The sequence below is a fragment of the Brachyistius frenatus genome, unplaced genomic scaffold (assembly GCF_029030835.1).
Source record: "Brachyistius frenatus isolate BFR_SWC_R1_liver_20210118 unplaced genomic scaffold, ASM2903083v1 Contig_10, whole genome shotgun sequence".
NCBI classification, from domain to species: Eukaryota; Metazoa; Chordata; class Actinopteri; family Embiotocidae; genus Brachyistius; species Brachyistius frenatus.
Genome location: NW_027210609.1, coordinates 7,664,429 through 7,684,944, shown reverse-complemented (window position 1 = coordinate 7,684,944; position 20,516 = coordinate 7,664,429). Strand labels below are relative to the sequence as shown.

General features: G+C 40.0%; 1 protein-coding gene across 1 annotated transcript; it reads left to right on the top strand.

Moving 5' to 3' along the window:
- Nucleotides 1-664: 664 nt before the first annotated feature.
- On the top strand, nt 665-19,447 carry LOC138616689 (hematopoietic progenitor cell antigen CD34). Its single transcript, XM_069691197.1, has 9 exons — nt 665-855; nt 11,227-11,334; nt 11,943-12,133; nt 12,383-12,448; nt 13,794-13,886; nt 15,535-15,655; nt 15,869-15,921; nt 16,756-16,905; nt 17,908-19,447. Exons 1-9 carry the CDS (start codon nt 771-773, stop codon nt 18,094-18,096), a joined length of 1,056 nt encoding a protein of 351 aa, XP_069547298.1. The 5' UTR covers nt 665-770; the 3' UTR covers nt 18,097-19,447.
- Nucleotides 19,448-20,516: the final 1,069 nt, after the last annotated feature.

The following is a 20,516-nucleotide window of genomic DNA, read 5'->3' as shown; positions in this document are numbered from 1 at the left end:
CTGTTGTTGATTGATGGCCTTGCTGAGTGGTGGGGGCTTCAGGCCACTGAAATGGATTACCTCCATTAGCATAACAGTGGATCGCACCTTTGTTTGGAGTATGAAATTGTGCTCTGTGGTCTATCTCCATAAGCCTATTAAGGACCCCAGTGTCACAGCCTTTTGTCGGCTATCACCTTTTATTGTGAGGTGGATTACTGCTGCCGTCCAGACAGGGTTCACAGTTCAAGCAGACACGGTAGCCCAGTGTGAGCCAGGAATGAAGAAATGAGCACTGATCACCAGAACAATTGGTGTTAGCACACAGTAGAGCCCACTTATAATGGATGATTCAAGCACCGGGACTGCATATTTATTGTGTGCATATCCATACAGTATTCCTGTATATAAACACAGAGCGGTATTTGAAGAATGCACACGTTTTTTTTTTTTGTTGTTGTTTTTTTAATACATTATCCCAAAAAGACCCCACTATCCTCCTTCCCTCCGTCTGCCTTGCCACTTCTTCTGGAGGGGTGGGGGCTCGGAGGAAGGGTTAAAGTAACCAGTGAAAGACGGGGTGTAGGGCTGGGCCTTCGTAAGGGAGGAAAGGGGAGGGGTGGCTATATAAAAAGTGACAGGACACAAGTGGTGCTTTATCCAGCCTGTCCCGCTCTGGGTAAGAGGAAACCCTAAACTGCTCCGGCTCAACCAGCTTTGCTCTTTTTCTCTTTTTCTTTCCCTCTCTTTTCACCCACACCCTTTCAGACGTGTGTGCGCTCAGGACGAGAATGGCAGCATCATCTGCACAGAGAACGGACAGGCCCTGCAAAATGTTGGCTTTTGCTTTGCTCCTCATCGCCTCACTCTTAAATGGTAAGCGAAATACTTAACACAAAAGCAAAGCAGGCCAATTCGCAGAGATCGTATGACCATCTACAGGGAAAGGGAGGGATCAGGGGGGGCCAGGAGGGGTGGGGTTGGACTGGGGCAGTGTTTGTTTGAATGGTCTTTGAGTTGAGTCCAGGTTTTAACCCTACAACTTTTTTACTCTCTGGAATGCTAACACACTATGGCCATACTGAAATCCAATATCCAACATGAGATTATTTAATGTTTTGAATAGGGGTTGATGTGTTTTCTGAAAAACAATAACTTTGGAGTGTACCATGGCAAACAAAGGGATGACGTTAGAGAGAGGTTTTAAATGATGTGTCGGTTAAAGGCTTAAATGATGATTTGAAGTTCTGATCTATTTTCAGAACTTGCGAATTTGCAGTGTAAAATGTAGGTTTTTAGTAACGTCTCAGTTTCCTTCTTGAGCATTACTATTCTGTTTGAACTATTTATGAACCTTCCTCTCGTGTTATGTTTACTATTTCATTGACCTGATTCCCATGATCTTGAAGGACTCTGAGAAATGCGTGTATTTATATTTAGCTGGTTGTAATGTGAGGCCATTTGGACCGTGCATGACAGAGGGTTGTGGAGTTCGGTTGGTAATGTGCATTTTAAATGTGGCTGTGCTGATGTAGTAGATTCAGTCAGTTATTCAATGATGTGAAACTATGCATAGAATGACATGCGGCTCACGTCGCTGGCTCTTTATCATAACCAACATAAGAACCATTTATCTAGAATGGAACAACCTAGTTTCTTTATAAAAGAATAAACTTTCTGAACTTTAACATGGTTATTCTTCACCTATCAATAGGGTTCAACCAATTTAAGTTTAGATAAGATAAATGTATTTATACAGCACCTAATCCTGCACCAGGCAACCCAAAGGGCTCCACAGGAATACAAATCAACAAAAACAAGTAAAACAGCAAAGAGTAACAAACAGAAAACCAAAAGGATGATTAAAGTCTACAAAGAAAAACTGAAAACTATAAAAACATTGAAAACCACAGGGACATCAGCAAAATATGAAGACAATTTGTGTTAAAGCAACTTTCAAAACTTAAGTCTTAAGTTTTGGTTGTTTTCATCTAATAACGTTACCAAATTTTGCAGATTGCACTCCCAATTATTTAAAAAGTTGATTCACCTATGATTAGTTTAATGAAACAAATTTTCACCTGCCATCTAAATTCAGCCAAAGCCCATTTTCAAGTTTAGTTCAAGCCAAGAAAAAGTCAAAAGTAAAACAAGGAGGAAATCGAGGGCCACTCAAAACCAAGACCAAACAAGGCAAGAAGCACTCCATACATTTTTTCAAATGTAAAAATACTATGTGATGACTTGTTTCAGCATTAAGATATAGATTGGATTGGACATGTGAGCGCATACAACAGTTTCACCCTACAAATTGCCAGCAGTGGCAGGAAGAAAATGAAAATATAAGTCCCATGGAGGAAAATAAAACTCTTAATATACATCAACATCGTCAAAATGATCAACATCCAAAAGAGGTAGAGCCAAGTTCAAACCCAAATAAACCCAAAGAAAGTCCAAGATGTAGAAAAAATGGAGCAAAGAATGAATTACCCTTATATTATCATCTGCAGTGCTCGGTTGTGGCTGGAAATCAATCATACACTGGATTTATTGATTTAAACCTCCTGTGTTGTTCATGAGACGCAGCTTATGGGAATTAAATCATCAGCAGCGAAAGGCAGCTGCATGTGCTTTGGAAAATGAAACTGCACTGATATCATTTCAACCTATAGATTCAGAAAAAAACTTTTATTTTGCTTTTGAGAGAGAAAAAAAAAATCTCTTGATGTGCACTGCCAAATCAAAAGCAACTCAAAACATGTGACACACTGCATCTGGGCCAAATGTGTGTCAAAAAAAAAAGATGAATACTAAAAAACTTAGATATAATATTAAAATGGAAAACAGTTGCTGAATCATCTTTCCAACCGAGGACATGCGAGGAAGGTAAAGTTACATAAGCAGAAGAAGGATGGCCTCATCGTACAACTTTACTCCGATGAAGTCAGGGCGGAGAGCGATATTAGTGAAAATCCTGGAGGGAGTTCGTGGTGAGGCGATGATCAGAAACACCAGAGTGGAACACCCTCGTAGACACTGTTGGACTTTTTTTTTTTTTTTTTTTTAAAGAAAAAAGAGGTAGCGATGCACAGGGAATGAAAAATACGTAGATCTACTTTGCTGACGGTTTTACATTATTGGAATCTTTTGCGTTTGGAAGATGTCAGTTTAAATGTGAGTAAACTGTACTTCTAAACAATTTTCTTGAGATTGTTTTTAGTTCTGCTTGTGCTGTGAAGTGGTTCGAGGAGGCTCTCTGTAGTTAAGCGATGAACCCTGCCCAACCTCGCTGCCAGCCCCAGAGCATGTAATTATGTAAATCATTGTTTGTGTGGCACCCATTGAAGTAACAGATGCAGGAAAGAATCACAGAAACCAGGTCAACAACAGAGTGTTCGGTCCTCTCGTGAAGAAAGTAGCGCAGAACGTGCCAACTTAACTTCTGGTGTCAAGTGAGCCAGCGGTGGCAAGTAGACGTCTGGGTCCACACAGATGCACACAAACACACAAAAGATCATCATTCACTTGGAATAGTGCTTTTCATCCTCCTAATAAGAGAGGGCTGCTTTTCTACTCGGCTCTCAGCGGCTTTGTCTTTGAACTTTTTGCAGCCTTTGTACTTGTACAACCTTGTATTAAGTTTGTGCGTATTAACATATAATAAGCGTTGGCATGGGATAACCAAACAAGATACTTTTTCAAAACAGTGAGGAGGTGCCGGTATGGATCCTGATCTACAAATTGGATAAATGGGAGGGAAAGAGAAGCGAGTGCCTGAGTATCAGATTGCAACATGACTGTAAAAAAAAAACTTCTGCATGCAAGCAATCAATGTTCAAAAGGCAGAGAACTAGTCTTCGAACGCCAACTAACTGCACTCTGGTTCAACATCTTGATGGGTTATAAGGGCTGTTTTTCAACACCACCCAGGGATGTGAGTGTAAGAAATTACTCTGGTTGATTTTTGACAGATATAGTCCATCTAAAATTCTTTTTGGACCAAATGAGCGCACAGCATCAGAGCTATTGATCCCCAGATCGACCTCACTCTGCAACAGGATCCCTGAACAGTCTACCTGCATACACTCAAACCAGACAGGCTCACTCAAGGTAATGCGCAAGGCAGTGAAACTTTAGCGGGCAATTGTAAACGTGAATGTGTGTGTGTGTGAGTTGGGGAGGGGCGGGGGAGTGATATAATGCACACAATTGAAAGCAGATGTCATGTTTCCTGATTGTGGTCCCTCGAAACAGACATCATGCTCACGATAAGGAGCTGCAGTGGCCTCAGGGTTGGGTGAAACGCTGCAGCTGGGCAACATTGAGCGAAGTGAATGCTGCTTCACTGAACTGATTAGAACCATAAGATCCAATTGCTGTTTTTGCCATGAGAATGGCCGGACTTCTGCTATTAATCGCTGTGACAGGAATGACAGGGGAGGGGGCGCAGAGCGGGTGTGGGGGGGAAGGAGAGGAGGAGAGGAGGGGGGGGGTCAAGATGTTGGGGTCAGCACTCTGTTGTTTCAAATAGGGTAGAGTTGCAGAACATGTTTAACCCTACGGGGACTCTTTTATGTCACATTCCTCCGGATGCTTTTAACTCTTAAATTCAAATTCTTTCAGAGCGATGGGATATTAAATCATCAAAAAGCTCTTCATTAACAAAACAACACTGAATGAGTGATGTTGAATGACTTGTGGAATCCTATCTGGAAAAGTCAAATATAAGCAAATCCCAAGATTAGAAAAAAACCCACTTATTTCTATATTGTAGATATTATAAAGCTGCATTAGATAAGGAAAAAACATTTTGAAACATAAATTTAAGATTTAATTCTAGACAAACATCTGAAAGAAAGTGAACCTGACTTGGTGATTCTAGTTATATCTAAATTCTATTCTCCTTTAAAAACTAATGTTGGGGAGAGTGAGCGAGGGAAGAGGTGTGCTGTTGGATCAAATTTCTGTTCAACTGATTCCAGAATGATGTCAGAGAGACTCTAAAGAGGTAGTTTGAAAATCTGAGGAAGCCCAAGAAGCAGAAGGAAAGAAGGAAAATGATGGCATCAAAATAAGCACTTTTCTATTTTACCACTCATCTGATTTATATCGTTGGCTGTTGGCCAATCAGCATGTGAGTCCCAGAGTGAGGGTCTTTAGAGACTCATGGTGGACCATCTCTGCTGCCCCTTCCCACAGCCCCTACTCAATCAACATTGTGAAATATCCTGCAGACGGACACAAAGAGAACACTTCAAGGATTTGTACGACAACACTGATAGAAAAGAGGAGGTGGTGTGACTTGAGAGTGTTTACAGAACCCGTCTCATCTGCACACAAGTTTTAAACCCAGCAGAAAATGGGTTTTGGTAGGAGTCCAAGCTGCTAGCGTAATTTGTGGAATTCTGGGATAAATTAGTATCATGGTTTCCTGTGAAAAGACGACGCCAGATAGTAACTTATCACATGCTGCATGTGGCTGTAAGGGAGCTGATGGGACCTCCATCACTGAGGCTTTGACACAGTCATCCACAAATGTCTGCAGCCCGTTATCACCTCACCGTGCCCTATTACACAGCACAGGCTTTTCTTCTTTCTGGAGTAAGGAGAGGATAGGAGCCCCGGGGACATAATATCATATTTTCAAAGTCTGTCCCTCCTGAACATGTCGCACAGGACTATTTGGAAACCTGGCTGGGACTGAAGACCAAAGCCACAGAACAGCTAGCTCATGCTTCACATATGCAAACATACTGGAGAAGGTGCACAGTTAAAAATGTAAACCCATCATTTCCAAAGGAGAAATCAGTACAGACCTTGTCAGTGAAGTGATCTGCCATTATACTTTTCAGGCTAGGGGACATTGAGAGGCACAAGAAGGACAAATGCAAAATTATGTACAGAAGACACGCCCCATTAATATAGAACTTAAGCATGTTTAGCCACTGTACGCACCATGAGGCAATGTTAAGAGACTGCAGGGAAAGTTTTCCGGGACAATGGGAGAGAAATTAGCTGTTTGAATATAGCTCCTGGTATGTTGCTTTACATGACACTATGTGGTGTGGGAGGTGTGAAGGCTGAAGGCTAAATCTCACCTCTAGAGATGCTTGGGATTAGCTGTGCGTGACTGGGAGAGGGTGAGCGGAGACAGAGGGTTGGGAAGGAGCAGGGTGTGGAGCTGAAGGCTCGTCTTCTTCCAAAGCCTGCTACATTCCTCCATCCAGAGTCCCAGGAGATGGGGGGGCGGGGGGTGGAGCATATCCAGACCACAGCCGTCATTCAGAGCAATCTGGTGGGAAAATCTTCAAGAGAGCAATGAAGTCAGAGCCTACGCTAAATAACATATGGAGTCTGGGCTGATTATGGACGGTTCGATTTGCCATGTTTGTACAACGATAGCTCGTACACGACTGACGACGGATATCTTGGCAACTTTAAACATTACACAAAAAGAAGGAATGACAGACATGTCTGTGTGGACGTTAAGCGTGATGTGAGGCTCAGGGGTTGTGAATATCCCAGATGTACTATATGTATGTGTACATCGGCAGAAGAGTTCAGTGAAACCAGTTTTAAAAAAAAAAAATCACCTTTAGCTGTAGGTCTTGTTGGTGGTGATGGGTTCAGAGGTCACGCTGTTCAGAAGTTTGCAGAAGCAGGGAGCACGACTGCAAAAAACGTCATAGACAGCACTGTATCAATGACAGCACAAAGGTCAAGGTTACAATCTCATCTCAAAATAACAGAAGACCTACATGTAGCTCCTCTTTTCCTTCATACACAAGAAACCAGTCTTATCAAAACAGAAATCTTAGTTTCTTTTTTACAAGCGATAAAAAAAAAATCAAAGCAAGACTGTAAGATATGCAGTCAAAACAATAAAATAAAAGGCGGTTCGTCACATCCAGCTGTTTCTGTAAATGTTGGTCATAAGAGGCAGTTACATGCAGAGTTTTCATTCCATCTGGTTTCTGGTCTGTCAGGAAAGTTTGTTTGTGTGTAATGAGTAATGGCTGGTCAGAGAGCTGGACAGAGTTTACTGGCTGTGTTGGCAGCGTTGCAAGAAAACAGGTCTTGCGTTATTGTGCCTGAAGCTGAGAAGCATGTTCTTCTTTATGAAAATATAGGAACCCAGTTTTACAAGTGTGCCCGATGTTGCGATTTTATCAGCACAAGTCTCGTAAAACACAGTTGATTTTTATAGTATGGATCTGAAGTGTTCCTTAATCCACCAAACTCAAACATTGTGTTAAAATACTGCCAATGCAGTCGCAGAACCACAATATCGCCACAATATCCCATTAGAGGCCGCATAACGTACCAGCCACAGTCTAAACCTTTAGACTTTGTATTTTACAACACCACTGACAGCAGTTCACTCAATGACAGATGACAGAGGGTGATCACAGACCTGAAACAACACATTTCAGCCTCAGCACTCTGGCACTCCTGCGTGTCACATTTGTATGAGAAAGCTTAATTTATGCCTGACCATCTCACCCATTTTGGACCTCATCCTTTCCGGTAAAATAAACACACAGGCCACCCAGACATGGAGGAGGGATGGCAGCTGTAGACTACATTCTGGGAAAAAGGGTCTAGAAAACAGACTGGAAAAGGGAAGGGAGTCCTTGACCTGCTGTTGATAGTAAAAAAGATGAGGCACTAAACGTGGCAACATTGTGGCTCCAGAGTAGAAACTTGAGCACGTCTACAAGACAGTTTTGTTTTTGGAAACAGTAACCACAAATCTGCCGAGAGGTCAGTGACTCGGATGTGTTTTCTCACTCAATTAAAACAGTTATAAAGTGTAGAACAGATACTGTGTGACAGACAGCTGCAGTGTGCAGTTGTTAACACTAAACATGGCAGAGGACCTCCACGGAGATTACCGCCCCACCTGCTAGCATGGCACACACAGTGTTTGCTCTGTACTCGTGGCACCTGTCTGTCACAATGATTTATCCGAGGAAGTCAGCGGACATTTGTCACGGTGCCACCAATGTGCGAATGCATGTGCAAACCTCAAGTAGTGACGGCAGATAGAGAGACGACCTCATGAGGAGACAACAGAGTATAACAGCGGAGATGAGGACAAATGCACATTGTCAAGAAAAATCGGGTTTTAAAGCTGTAACTCAAGGACGAAAATGTTCAAGAAAACTTCAATTAGATCACATTTTTGTGTGGCAAATTACAAAAAAGGTTTCAAAAATATGTAGTTTGAACTATTTTGCCAAAATCCTTAAAAACACTTTAATGGTCTGTAGTGGCATTACGTTTAGTGATGGCTTCTTTTGGGCGATCTCCTTATTATCTGCTACTATATATAAATAAGCAGCATGTGAAGGTGAGGTGTATCGTTACTTCTTTCACCTGAGTATGTAAATATCACTAATGACGTTGAAAAAAAAAAATTATATTAAGGGAAAACTATGTAGTCTAATTACCTCCAGTTATCAGACCCATATTTACTTTGTAAATAGTTGGGGTCCAGCCACTCCCCATTGAGGATCGCTTCCAGTTGTTACATTCTAATGGGCATAGACCAGTTTATTGGAGCCCCTTTTAACCAATCAGCATTGACCACCATCAGCCGTATGCAGTGTGCTAAATCTTTCCAAGCTGTAAACAGCGGAGACCCTCCTATAATGTTAGCACAGTGCAACACCATATCAGTAAATGACCATTGTAGATTACAGTACATTGTTCTTGCTCCGTCTACAGTTCCCCAACATCTGCTGGCGTCCTACAACCGCTTGTTTGGCTTTATGTATAGCTCTACCACCGCCACCATTGTTGGAACTACATTTTAAAACAATCAGAAGCAGGCTAGTAGCCCAACTCTGCCACTGGAACTTGCTAATACTCTTTAATTACACTATTAATTACCAGATAACTAAGCATCAGATAAACAAGTTAAACATTTTATTTTACGCTGTAAAATGTTTGTTTACATTAGTTGTCAAGCAGGCTAATTAAAAGGCTCATTTTTATTGTCAATATCTATTACATCCAATTTATGGTCAAATAAATTGTAATATTTAAATCTTACATATCTTACACTAATATTTCACAGTCAAATACAAACTGAAAACAAAGCCAACAGTTTAATTCAATCTTAATGTCAACAAAGGCATATGTGGCAGTACAATTTAGTTCAACAGGGGGCAGTATATAGCAACAACAAGCCTGAAATCAATCACAAACTTAATCTGGCAACCAGTAAGGAATGACAGTAAGCGTTGTAGAAGTAATGAGATCTGCAGAGGAAAGGCATTATGGGAATGTTTTGAGAGTGAGGTAATGGTGTTGTTGGTTGAGAGAAGGAGATTTGAGTGAAAGGAATGAATGCTGGCTATTCTAGTTTGAGCTCTGGGTCCTACTCCTGCAATTTGACCTGAACAAATCACACTAATAAGACCTCAGGCTCATGTGACTGCAGGGTGTGGCAGCATATTTCATAAATTAGCACAGACAATCTAATGCCGCCGTATTTTGCAGCTGAAATAATTCGCAGCTGATAGAAATCTCAACAAATAACCTTTCAAAACTTTGATTTAGGGTTGCAATTCGTTCAGGATTTCTACCCCAAAGTCATATGGCACTGTGAAAATGAACAATAGCATGATGGCCTATTACATGATTCCAAATTTTGGTAAAAATATGATGTTTTCAATGGCATCATTACCTGGAACCTTTCAGCAGTACCCTTAATCAGGGCATTCAACTGTTTAACAGGGCTGATGGAAACTCATTCCTCTCACATTAATATAAATCAGAAACTTAATTTGTATATCCCATTTGTGCCTAACGTACAGTGACTCACTATAACCACAGGATCTTTTGTAAGACCTCCGAGAGAGAGAGAGAGATTGCATTTCAAAGTAAATGACTTCATGACGTGATCCATGGAACCGAGCGCTACAGTTATCTACTGCAATCAGATATATTACCTAATCTTCCATCAATGCAGTGGCCTCTGGGAGCACAAAGAATCGCCTATTGTGAGCACACCAAAGAGCTCTCCTGCAAGAGTTCATGCACTTAGAGGAAATTTGACATTACGATGGCATGCTGAAAACTGTTGACCATCCAACTAGGCCTGTCACAATTATTACATGATCATTTGATCACTATTATTTGAGCTGACTGCAATCATTTTGCATAATTGTTAGAATGTTTTTCATTGTTCTGTATTAGACTAACAGAAATGTCACGTTTCCACCACTGTTTCACATCGTTTTCCAATTCAAGTTTAACTGGCTCTCCTTTAATGACGTCATCTCATTGTACACCCTTCTTGGCATATGAGTGGAGAATTAGCCCCACCAACTGTTTATCTTCTGATTTTCGATGAGCATAGGTTGGCATAAACATCATGGATTGGTTACAAAGACAAACAACACAGCACTGCTGTGGGCACATTTTGGTTTTAGGTCAAACGGAAATGGAGAGACCAATGACTTGGTGGAGATAATTTGTCGGTTCCACAGTTAAAAGGTGACGGTCGAAGACACTATTTATATGTTTCAATGCTCAATGGCATTAAGTATTTCTTCCGTATATGTATGATTAAACGGTGACATGGCTTACACTTTAATAGTGGAACGAAATGAATAGAAAAACACGATGAAATTGTTGATCAGTTATTTGTGTGACAATTAATCGTCAAGCTATAAGCTGCTACCTCACATGAGAAGTAGCAATGGATTTACTAAAATCAACTTTATTGTCCTGGCTGCATAAGTAACCTGAGTTGCTGGAGGATAACACCTGCTTCTTCTACATAGTTGGACTTCAGGCAAGCACTTGGCGAGATAGTTTTTTTTTTTTTTTTAAATACTCATTTATTATCACCCGAAAGCACAAAGCGGTTTGCCACAAGCAAGAAAATGGCTTTCTGCCACAAAATACCACAATCTGGTGTTGTATATTCAAATGTCTTTGCCTTCAGGAAGTGATTAATTAACATAACAGCAAAATACTAAATGGACAATTCCCCTCTAAGGCAGCAGCAAGTGAACACTGCACCCAGAGAAAGCAGAGCTCACTATTTTCCCTTCATTTGAAACTGTTGCTGATAGATTGTCTACTTTGAAAAACGTTACCTTTCTAAAGGAATTATATTAGTGTGTGATGTAGGTCGAACTGATTTAATCTTATGCCATTACGTCCATGTCAATTTCAAGTTTCTTCTATCTGTCAAACAGTGATTTATTCTGATTTATTCCGATTTCACAGCAGGAGTCACGGCACAGGAAGATGAAGTTGTTACAGGGACGGCGCCACGTGTGGAAGCAGAGGCTAATGTACGAGGAGACATGATTCCGAAGACAACTGAAGCTCCTGGTAAGAAACATTGACTGGCAACAAAAATGTTGCACGTTTACTCTACAGATTTATTTCTCAGTGTGCGTGATGAGATCACCGATGCGGAAAACAAGCTCCTCTGTTCTTTCACAATCAAGGAATAATATACGGCAATAAAAACACCAACTTGTCAGACAGTAAACCTGTGTGTGCTTGAAAATATACTTGCTGTGATTGAGTTAACTTTAATGACACAGTAAACAAAGCCCAGGCCAAGCGTCCCTACCAATGTACAGTTATCTCCATAACAGCTTTAACGACAATAAAATAGCAACATTTAAAAGAGACAAAAACGCAAGATGAGGAAGAAATTCCACGTGCAGGTCTCAGATAAATCGTAATACTGTGTTGCAAAAGCTCAGTAAAGAATATATCAGCATTTAAAGAGTAGCTAAGCCCCTGGGCTGCATCGATAGCTGGAGCTGAAATACCACCCTTTTTCAGAATGAACTGTCAATAACCTCAAACCATGTGTCAATATCAAATTTAAAACTGCATTTCAAAATCCATAAATAAACAGTGAAGTCTATCACCTTCTTCTGCTAATATGTAATGAATTAACCATCTAAGTTGAATTGCTTTTTCAGCGACAGACGACTCACAAGGTCAAATCTTAGTTCCCCCGACCATGGCGTTGCCAGAGCCCTCTGAACAGACGACAGCAGCAACAGCTACAGAGAAGGCAGGAGACGATGAGAAAAGAAGCCCTGCAGGTCCAGAGGAAGCAGCTGATGAGGGAACTGAAATTGCAGTTGAAGTACATACGGACATACAGTGGGTACGGAAAGTATTCAGACCCCTTTACATTTTTCACTCTTTGTTTCATTGCAGCCATTTGCTAAAATCAAAAAAGTTCATTTTATTTCTCATTAATGTACACTCAGCACCCCATCTTGACAGAAAAAAACCCAGAAATGTAGAAATGTGTGCAAATTTATTAAAAAAGAAAAACTGAAATATCACATGGTCATAAGTATTCAGACCCTTTGCTGTGACACTCATATTTAACTCACATGCTGTACCTAAGATTATGGACCTAGAGACTCCAGCACCGATTCCTTCCAGAGGCGACGGCCCTAACAACATCCCGCGGGTAAGAAAAAGAGGGGGCCTTTAAATTACTCAGTATGGCATAAAGTAATGTTGATATAAGAATGCTGGTTTGTAATATGTGCCTGGCATATCTGTAGGGCTACACTGAAAGAAACATGATTACCATCCTCCTCAATTATTTTAAACACACGTGTCAGAATAACTGTCAAATATCAGTAACGTAAAAGAATGTTGGGGCACCTGGGGACTTTTTGGAGCATCAAAGTTTTAAATGACACTGAGATGGCACTTTTGTAAATGATTCTCCTCTAAGCAGAAAAGATGAGTTGTATTGATCAGAAGAAAATAAGAATGCATTTTCATACTACTGAGAACTGCATAGCTACAGGCCACATTTGCGTTACCATTTGGACGTTTGTTTTCAAATGCTGTGCTTGCAGCCAAAACTAAATATAAATTTGTAGTTTATGAATAATTGATCTCAATCCTAAAACCAGTGGGAGTCTGATTCTCTTTTGTTTTTTTCTGAGATTGTTGAACAAGTTTGTTGTAAATCAAATTTTGACATGCTGTAGTTTTACATTTGGATTTCCTCTTAGGAAAATTGATAAATAATAGAAAATCAACAGCAGTAAAATTATTGAAAAGCTGTTTTTCAGCAACTTCCCACTTTCTGGGCCTAAAACAGTTGTTTTGATGTTTTCCAGTCAGGATTTTGATCCCACTGCAGCACTGACACTGCATTTTTGCAAGCCTTTATTTGCATCAATTTTAACACAGACATGGGAAAACTAAGTTTCTATATTATCAGATTCCAGTGCTACGTTTGACAGTTAGAGTGAAATTCTTGGGCCTCTTCAGTTCAACATTAACAAGCTCTGACCAGCTCAGACTATAGAGAAGGAAACATCTTTCCACAATTATGCAGGTGACACAATTTAAGGCAATTTACAGTTCATACACTGAACTGTAAATTGTATTTTCCCCTTTCAATAGTTGTATTCTATTTTAGCCATTTTTATATTGTATCCTTTTGACTCTGAAATCCCATTTTTGTGTCTTTATTATTATTGTCGTGTATGTTTTCTTAATGCCTTTCATGTTTTAGCCTTGATGCTCTGTTTTTTAAAGGGGCTATACAAATAAACATGCCTCATATACCTACATATACCTTATATTAGTTTTAAATTGAATCACTACATAAAACAACAGGACATGTTTAATATAAGGTGGAAATCAAATGGCCAAATGGCATTATGTGTATGTTAAAGGCCTCAAGCCTAATAATTATGTACAATTTGGATGATGCTGTACAGCAATCATAAGCCTATATGGTTAGAAGGGGACCACAAGTGTAAATTAAGAGTTCTGGTTTCTCTCTGCAGCCGGTGCCACAGGATGATGTTGTCTGTGTGAGCAAAGAGGCTGTCCAGGACAAAAACGCTGTAAATCTGAAACTCAAGGCACTCTCCAACTGTGTAAGTCTTAAAGATTTCTCATTCTGTCTCTTTGCTTTGCTTCTTACATGTGATGTGCAACAAAAAATGTTTGTCAGGTAGAACAAAAGGAAGGATACTCAAAGATGAACTGCAGTGATATTAATGATATAGCATAGAGAGAAAACCGAAAAATCCAAAAAGTGCTATTTGATCAGCATATACCGACACATACACAACCAAGTGCAAAAGAGATACAAAAAAAAAAAAAATAGTCCCTGGATTGGTTAGTTTTTATTTCCACTTGCCTATCAGCTTTCTAAACATGAACTCAAAAGGACATTCTTCTTCATTTAAGAGGCAGTAACTGTTACATGAAGCCAGTTAATCATTGAAGCTGGCGAGAAACTGGGTCCATCTTTTCCTTCCAATGTGTACTTCTTCAGTGGAAAGAAAAAGTCCAAGAGATTTCTGTTGCATTTAACCCACGGCATGATATGTGCTTTAAGGGAGGGTAGCACAATGGGTGGGCTCAGTGCTGCTGTAGAATGTATGATGAATGGAGGCCTGAAGCAGTAGTGTTGGTGTGTGGGAGTGTGTGTGTGTTTGTGTTTGTGTTTGTGTTTGTGTTTGTGTTTAGACATACAAATTCTATCGTGTCTCAGGATAACAGCTTTGAGGTCTACAGAAATCACAGCTTTATAGTGGACGTCTGAACCCAATTAGATGTGATATCAGCTGGCTGCAGCTCTCATATAGCCTAAACAGTAAATTCATTATTTAACATTTAAACAATGTATAAACAGCTGCAAGGAGCAAACCCACACAAGGGTTCCTGAGTAGTCAGACAAAGACATCAACTAAAGACATTGCTTTCCTATTATCTTTTCTTCAGGACATTATTTTGTACTGTCCATAAGGCATGTAGTACATTTTATTAAAGTTGGGCAATGGAATTAATGTTAACGTGGGTTTAGAGAGGACGAAACTGAGTTTTAAAATGAACCCTGCTTCATGTCAGGGAATAAACATTGCAAATAGCGAAAGACAGAGGAAGGGCCGGTAGGCATTGCCCCCTCTAATTTATAGAGTGGATTATTTCAGTCACAGCATGAGGAATCTCTGATCTGATAGACTGTATATCAAAGGATGGTGGACCTGTAAATGAGGTCTTGGTGGATATCTCACATGCAGCTATTTAATGGAGAGGCTCATCCAGTGTATTCATATATGCAGTTCTGAAGCATTTCGATGCAATGGCAGGAGAAAACTTCAAATTAAAATCCAAATAAAGACACAAACTCAAAGAATTGGCTAGAGGTCACTGCGTCCTGCCAATAAATACACCGTCTTCGACGAAAGCCATCTGTGCATGCCAGAGCTGGGATCAAGGGCTTTTAAAATGAGGCAGTTTCTGATGTTTGGATCAGATTACTTCAGGGAAAAGGTAGTGCGCAATAGCTCTGATTGGATTAAAGACAAAGAAAGATGTGGGGTGAAGGGATTAAAGGAGAAGAGGAAGATTCAAGGCGATATTTTAGGTGGGGTGCTGTGATTTTGTAGGAAGCTATTGATTTGGGATTAGCGATGAATGTCACATCTGCGATCTAGCCTTTGATAAATTAAACCTTTCAGATGCGGAAGTAAAATGTTTCAATATAAATTAAATTGTATTTCCGTCTCATTGCAGAAAGACACAAAAGTGAAGATTGAAAGTGTTCTACAGGAGTTGTGTGGTGAAGACTGTAAGCTAGAGCTCTACCAGGAAGACAACACAGATGAAATCCTTGTGTCTGGGAAGTATGTTGAAGGTCAGTAACATTTCTGTGTTTTTATATTTCAGTAAGCAGTCATTTTAGTTTCTGATAAATCTGCATAGATATTATCTTCCTTTAAACATTCTAATTTGTTTAATTTGCAGTTATGTTGGATTATCTTTTTCATCAGTATAGTACGTTCGAATTAAGTAGCATCTCTACTTTGACACTGTGAAAACACACACCAACACTTTTTTGTATTTACAGATGATGTCGCTGGCATGGCCAACAAGTTCAACAATGACAACATAAAAGACATGGTAATGTGCCACTTACATTATATTGAAAAAAAAAAATATATATATATATGTATCTTATTGTTACAATCTTATTTTTAAAGCATACCACGCAGCACGAAGGGTCTGTAAAATCCTCATTCTATGGAAATAAGCTACATCGACTCAGCCAGCTAAATCTTCTGCTTGAGTCATGATGAAACTTGACGGTAAAATACACCAGGGAGAAGAAAAACACTCACTGAGTTTGCAGACTTTTTCAAAGGCTTCAAGATGCTAAGCTGACAGTTGGTGTGACAAACAAAAAAAAAAAAAAACCCACAAACAATCTAACAACTGTCAGCTGCAAAACATTTTTTTCTACTACCTGGGGAACAATCTTGGGTTATGGGTGTGACTGCAACACCCGTCTGTCTCATGACATTCAACATACTTTGCATTTCCCTCCCTGCACGAGCATCCACTGAATGACCTATTGCCAGTTTACCAGTTTTCAGACACAGTCAGACTTCATTATACAGTCTTCACTCTGCCTTCCATCATCTTTTTGTTTTACACTGCCTTCAAGCCAGGGAATATACCACCAACGGTGTAGTTATATTTCCATTAAAAAAAGGCTGAAGGTGGGGTTGTATTTTTCCCCCCCCAAGCATTCAGTTATTATGATTACAAACAAATGCACATGTGCATATTTAAAACACAGTGCATGGAGTTTTATTTCCTCATGGGGGTCAGTTTCAGCATGTAGAGTGTTTGAGAATTTGTTTGGTTTGCTAGAGATACTGTAATTCAGAACTGGTTTAGACATACAAATAGAACACTTGACTAATGTTATCTTGTTCTCATTTTTGTTATCAGACTGACGTGGAGGAGGCCGTTCCTCGCTGGGGGAAGAACTCAAAGTTGGTCCTGGTTTCCTTACTGCTGACTGGCCTGTTACTGGCTGCACTGCTGGTAGCTGGGTATTACCTCAAGACGCACCGTAAGAACTCCAAAGGAGTCAGACTGGTGAGTAGATTAGAGGTAATGCACTGGCAAATACATTAAAAAAAAAAAAAAAAAAAAAAGTAAATCGGTTGATGTAAAAATTTCGGGGAACATCCACTTAATAGCCGCAAATGTTATCGTCTTGCTCGTGTTAAATTTACAACCCTTGTGGTGAGATATCAGAAAGAAAAAAAAAAAAAACTGACCGAGATCCCAGCTACATTGAAAAACTTCCCATCTGGCAACCACCTTCACTGGCCTAACCTAAGATAATGTGGCCCATAAGGATCCAGTTCACTGAGGAAATTGTACATAGTGACTGTTTATTTGAAGAAAAAAAAAATACATTGATTTGAGGTCAAATGTATGGTTATCCTTCAGTCAATCCCTGACTCAAGGGAGGATATGCTTGACTCATATATTCAATAACTCAAAGCAGCATTAGGCTCTTTGAGCTGTTTCCACTCTAACCGGTTGCCAGGGGGCTACAGATGGTTTTAGTTTTTTTTTGGTCTAAAGCTTATGACATAATTTTTTTAAGTATTTACATATGGTGGCACGCCCATGTGATGTTTAGAATAACAGCTTGTTGAAAGTGTGCCTTATCTATTAAATATGTCGTCATAGGCATAAAATATTATCCAGAAAGTCCTTGCTGACAGACAAAGCACCTCACCAAATGTTGCTCATGTTCACATACAAAGGGTTGGCACACTATTTTCACCAGGAGGCACGGTAAAACAACAAGTGGGCTTGCATATCGTGAAGGTCCTGACAGTAAAACAATTACCAACACCCTACTGAGTGCACACACAGCTGAAGCCCATAAACCTCATTAACAAAGAATGCATCTGTTTATTTTTCAACAACGCCCACAAAAACAAATCCTTTCTTAATGACACACTTTCAAGCGAGTTTGCATGTCATATATCAACATTACAATTATAATCTAGTCTGCATTAAACCTCTCCTGGTCCAAAAATATAGCTCTGATTTTAAGTCTTGGCTCTGTGTTCTCCTTAGGCCGAGTCTTTCCAAGTGGATGAGGAGAACCAGGCCAACACCCTGGTGTCGGTGGCCCCCCTGCCCCAAGAGCCCCTGGACAAGCCTGCCGTCAACGGAGAGTCTCCACCGGAAAATGGGACCAACCCTCCCCCGACTACTAATGGACACTCGGCCACCCAGACCCCAGTGGCTGACACGGAGATGTGAATCATGACACCCTCGACCCCCTGTTCTACCAATCATCCGCTCCACCCGAGCCCCCCCACCCCACCGCCTCAGTGTCCAAACACTGAAACAAATTCGACATTTATCCATCACATAATTTCACCTCCCCTTCCTCCTCCTCTCCTCAACCTGCACCTCCCTGGATGATGATGACGACAACAATGGTGAAGCCCGTGCTGACAATACGATGACAATGATGACAGTGCCTGTAATGTGAAAAGTTTGGGAACACTTACATTTTCTGGTGTCAAGAGGAGCCTGCATATGCTGTGTTGGGACTGAGATTGGCTGACTGGGATTTGTTAGCTGATCTGACTTCAGTCTAGCTGTAACAGTATTTGCAGAATCAACAAATAATGCCAAATATGTACTGTTGATCCCTGATGAAGAAGCAGAGAATGCGTTTTTATTTCAATCCACAACCGTGGTGCAGTGAAGCCCATGAAGGCAGGCAGTTGAAAGAAGAGCAGTTTTTGTACTGCTGTAAAAAGGATTGACGTTCATCGCTTTATTGTTTTTTTTGTTTAATGCCTCTGTATTTGCCATAAAGTGAATGAAAGACATGCATCAAGTTTGAATTTCCTGAAAGTTATCTACATTTCCCACAGTTAACTGTCAGACTAATTAAAAAAGTGCCATGTTTGTAATGAAAAAAAGAAGAAGCTTGCTGTCATTGTTTGCATTCTTCATGAAAACCAAAGATCAGATTATTAACATGCTAAATATTTAGATTAAAAGCAACAAGCATGGTCTTTGGTTTTACTAAGGAATGACATAATGCTACCAAGCAATTCATAATGTAGAAACCTCAGCTGTAAACTACGAAGTGCTTTAGACTTTAGCCTACTGAACAACTGAACCTCTGTAACTGACCCCTGGCCAAAGTTGAATTGGGTCAGGTTGCAAACATTTCTATTTTTGTGGTTGTGTGATTTTCATTGTTGTACAGGTTTTTCTTAATGTTTGAACAAATGCTGTTTTGTTTTTTTTTGCTTACTCTTATCGCTGTCTTAGAGAAGCACAGCTGCATGTTTAAACTCAGAGAGAAAAAGGAAAAACAAATCAAATGGACTGGGAAATTTTCAACTTGCCACGATGGCAAAGAAATCACTGCCATGAAATTTCCTCACAGATTACAGCAGGATTAACATTCCCAATACTGCCTTTATCTCCTTGTTGATATAAAATATTTCTTTCATATCAGTGGTACACATTTTTTTGCTTCTCTTCTAAACAACTGGCTGCTTTCACAATGTACTGCATGTGTAAATAAGCCTGCTTTCTGTGTTAGTAGTACATGTGCCTGATTCATAAACTGTGATTGTTGACAATATCTGTGCATGTTGTCTTCAGTTTACTGGTGTAACAATTCAACAACAGAAAACCAATCCGTTGCACACACACACACACTTACACAGAGTTGTGTGTGTGTGTGTGTGTTTGTCACGTTAGAGGACATTACAGTGACTTGCATTTAGTTAATGGAGACTTACCCAAACCATAACAACTTCTTGCCTAATCTTACCCAACCCTTAAATCAAGTCTTTACTCCACAATTTCATGATTTACTTTATGGGGACTTGCTTTATGTCCCCTAAAAGAATCCGAATCCCCACAATATGACTGTGTAAGCAAATGTATGTCTCTTTGACATGAGTAATGCAACAAACCCACACAGGAACATTCACAAACACATTTCTCTGAAGGAAATGATGAACTGACTCGCATCTTAGGGACTTACATACAAATGCAGCTCTGTAGCATAACAAGCTTCAAGTGGATTAACATAAGGGTTCAACTCTGATGATACAGCAAAGTGTAAGACTGTAAACATGTACGTTTGTACTGTATATACAAGGATCTGTGTTCTACAGAGGTTAACCCTGCTGCTTAGATCAATTTTAAAATGCTGTTTTTGTGTTAACCGATTCACATCCAGACCCGGCGTTAAGCTCGTCTCTACAAATCCTTCAAATGTAAATGCCAAAACATGCACCCTTCCCCAACTGGGCATGTATGGAGGACACACAAGCAAGGCCACCACAGAAAACCACTCATCTCCTACAGAATCTGTTGCTTACCATCTAATTATAAAGCAGCAAAGCACTGGACATAAACATGTAAAAGAAACTATGTCTCTTGCTTATTTAAACTGTTCAACACCCAACCCAAAATAATGGACACATCCCAACATGCAAAGCAAAAGACTCTTGATCCTCAAAAATGCAATTGACTACAGTGTGATTTATTGCTAGCAAACTCTGCTCTTGGTTTAATCTGGACCGAAGGCGAAAACAAATTGAACGAGCTTGTTATAAAACAGACACTTTAACTCCACTAAAAATGCTATATTTTTTTTAAGCAAATTGTCAATGAACAGTTAAAGGAATAATATAATTTAA

Excerpts from the sequence above, each read along its gene's own strand:
- LOC138616689 (XM_069691197.1), top strand. The coding sequence starts at position 771 with ATGGCAGCATCATCTGCACAGAGAACGGACAGGCCCTGCAAAATGTTG. Across the intron at positions 11,335-11,942 it reads GAAGACAACTGAAGCTCCTG|CGACAGACGACTCACAAGGT; the intron begins GTAAGAAACATT and ends TTGCTTTTTCAG. Across the intron at positions 12,449-13,793 it reads GCCCTAACAACATCCCGCGG|CCGGTGCCACAGGATGATGT; the intron begins GTAAGAAAAAGA and ends TTCTCTCTGCAG.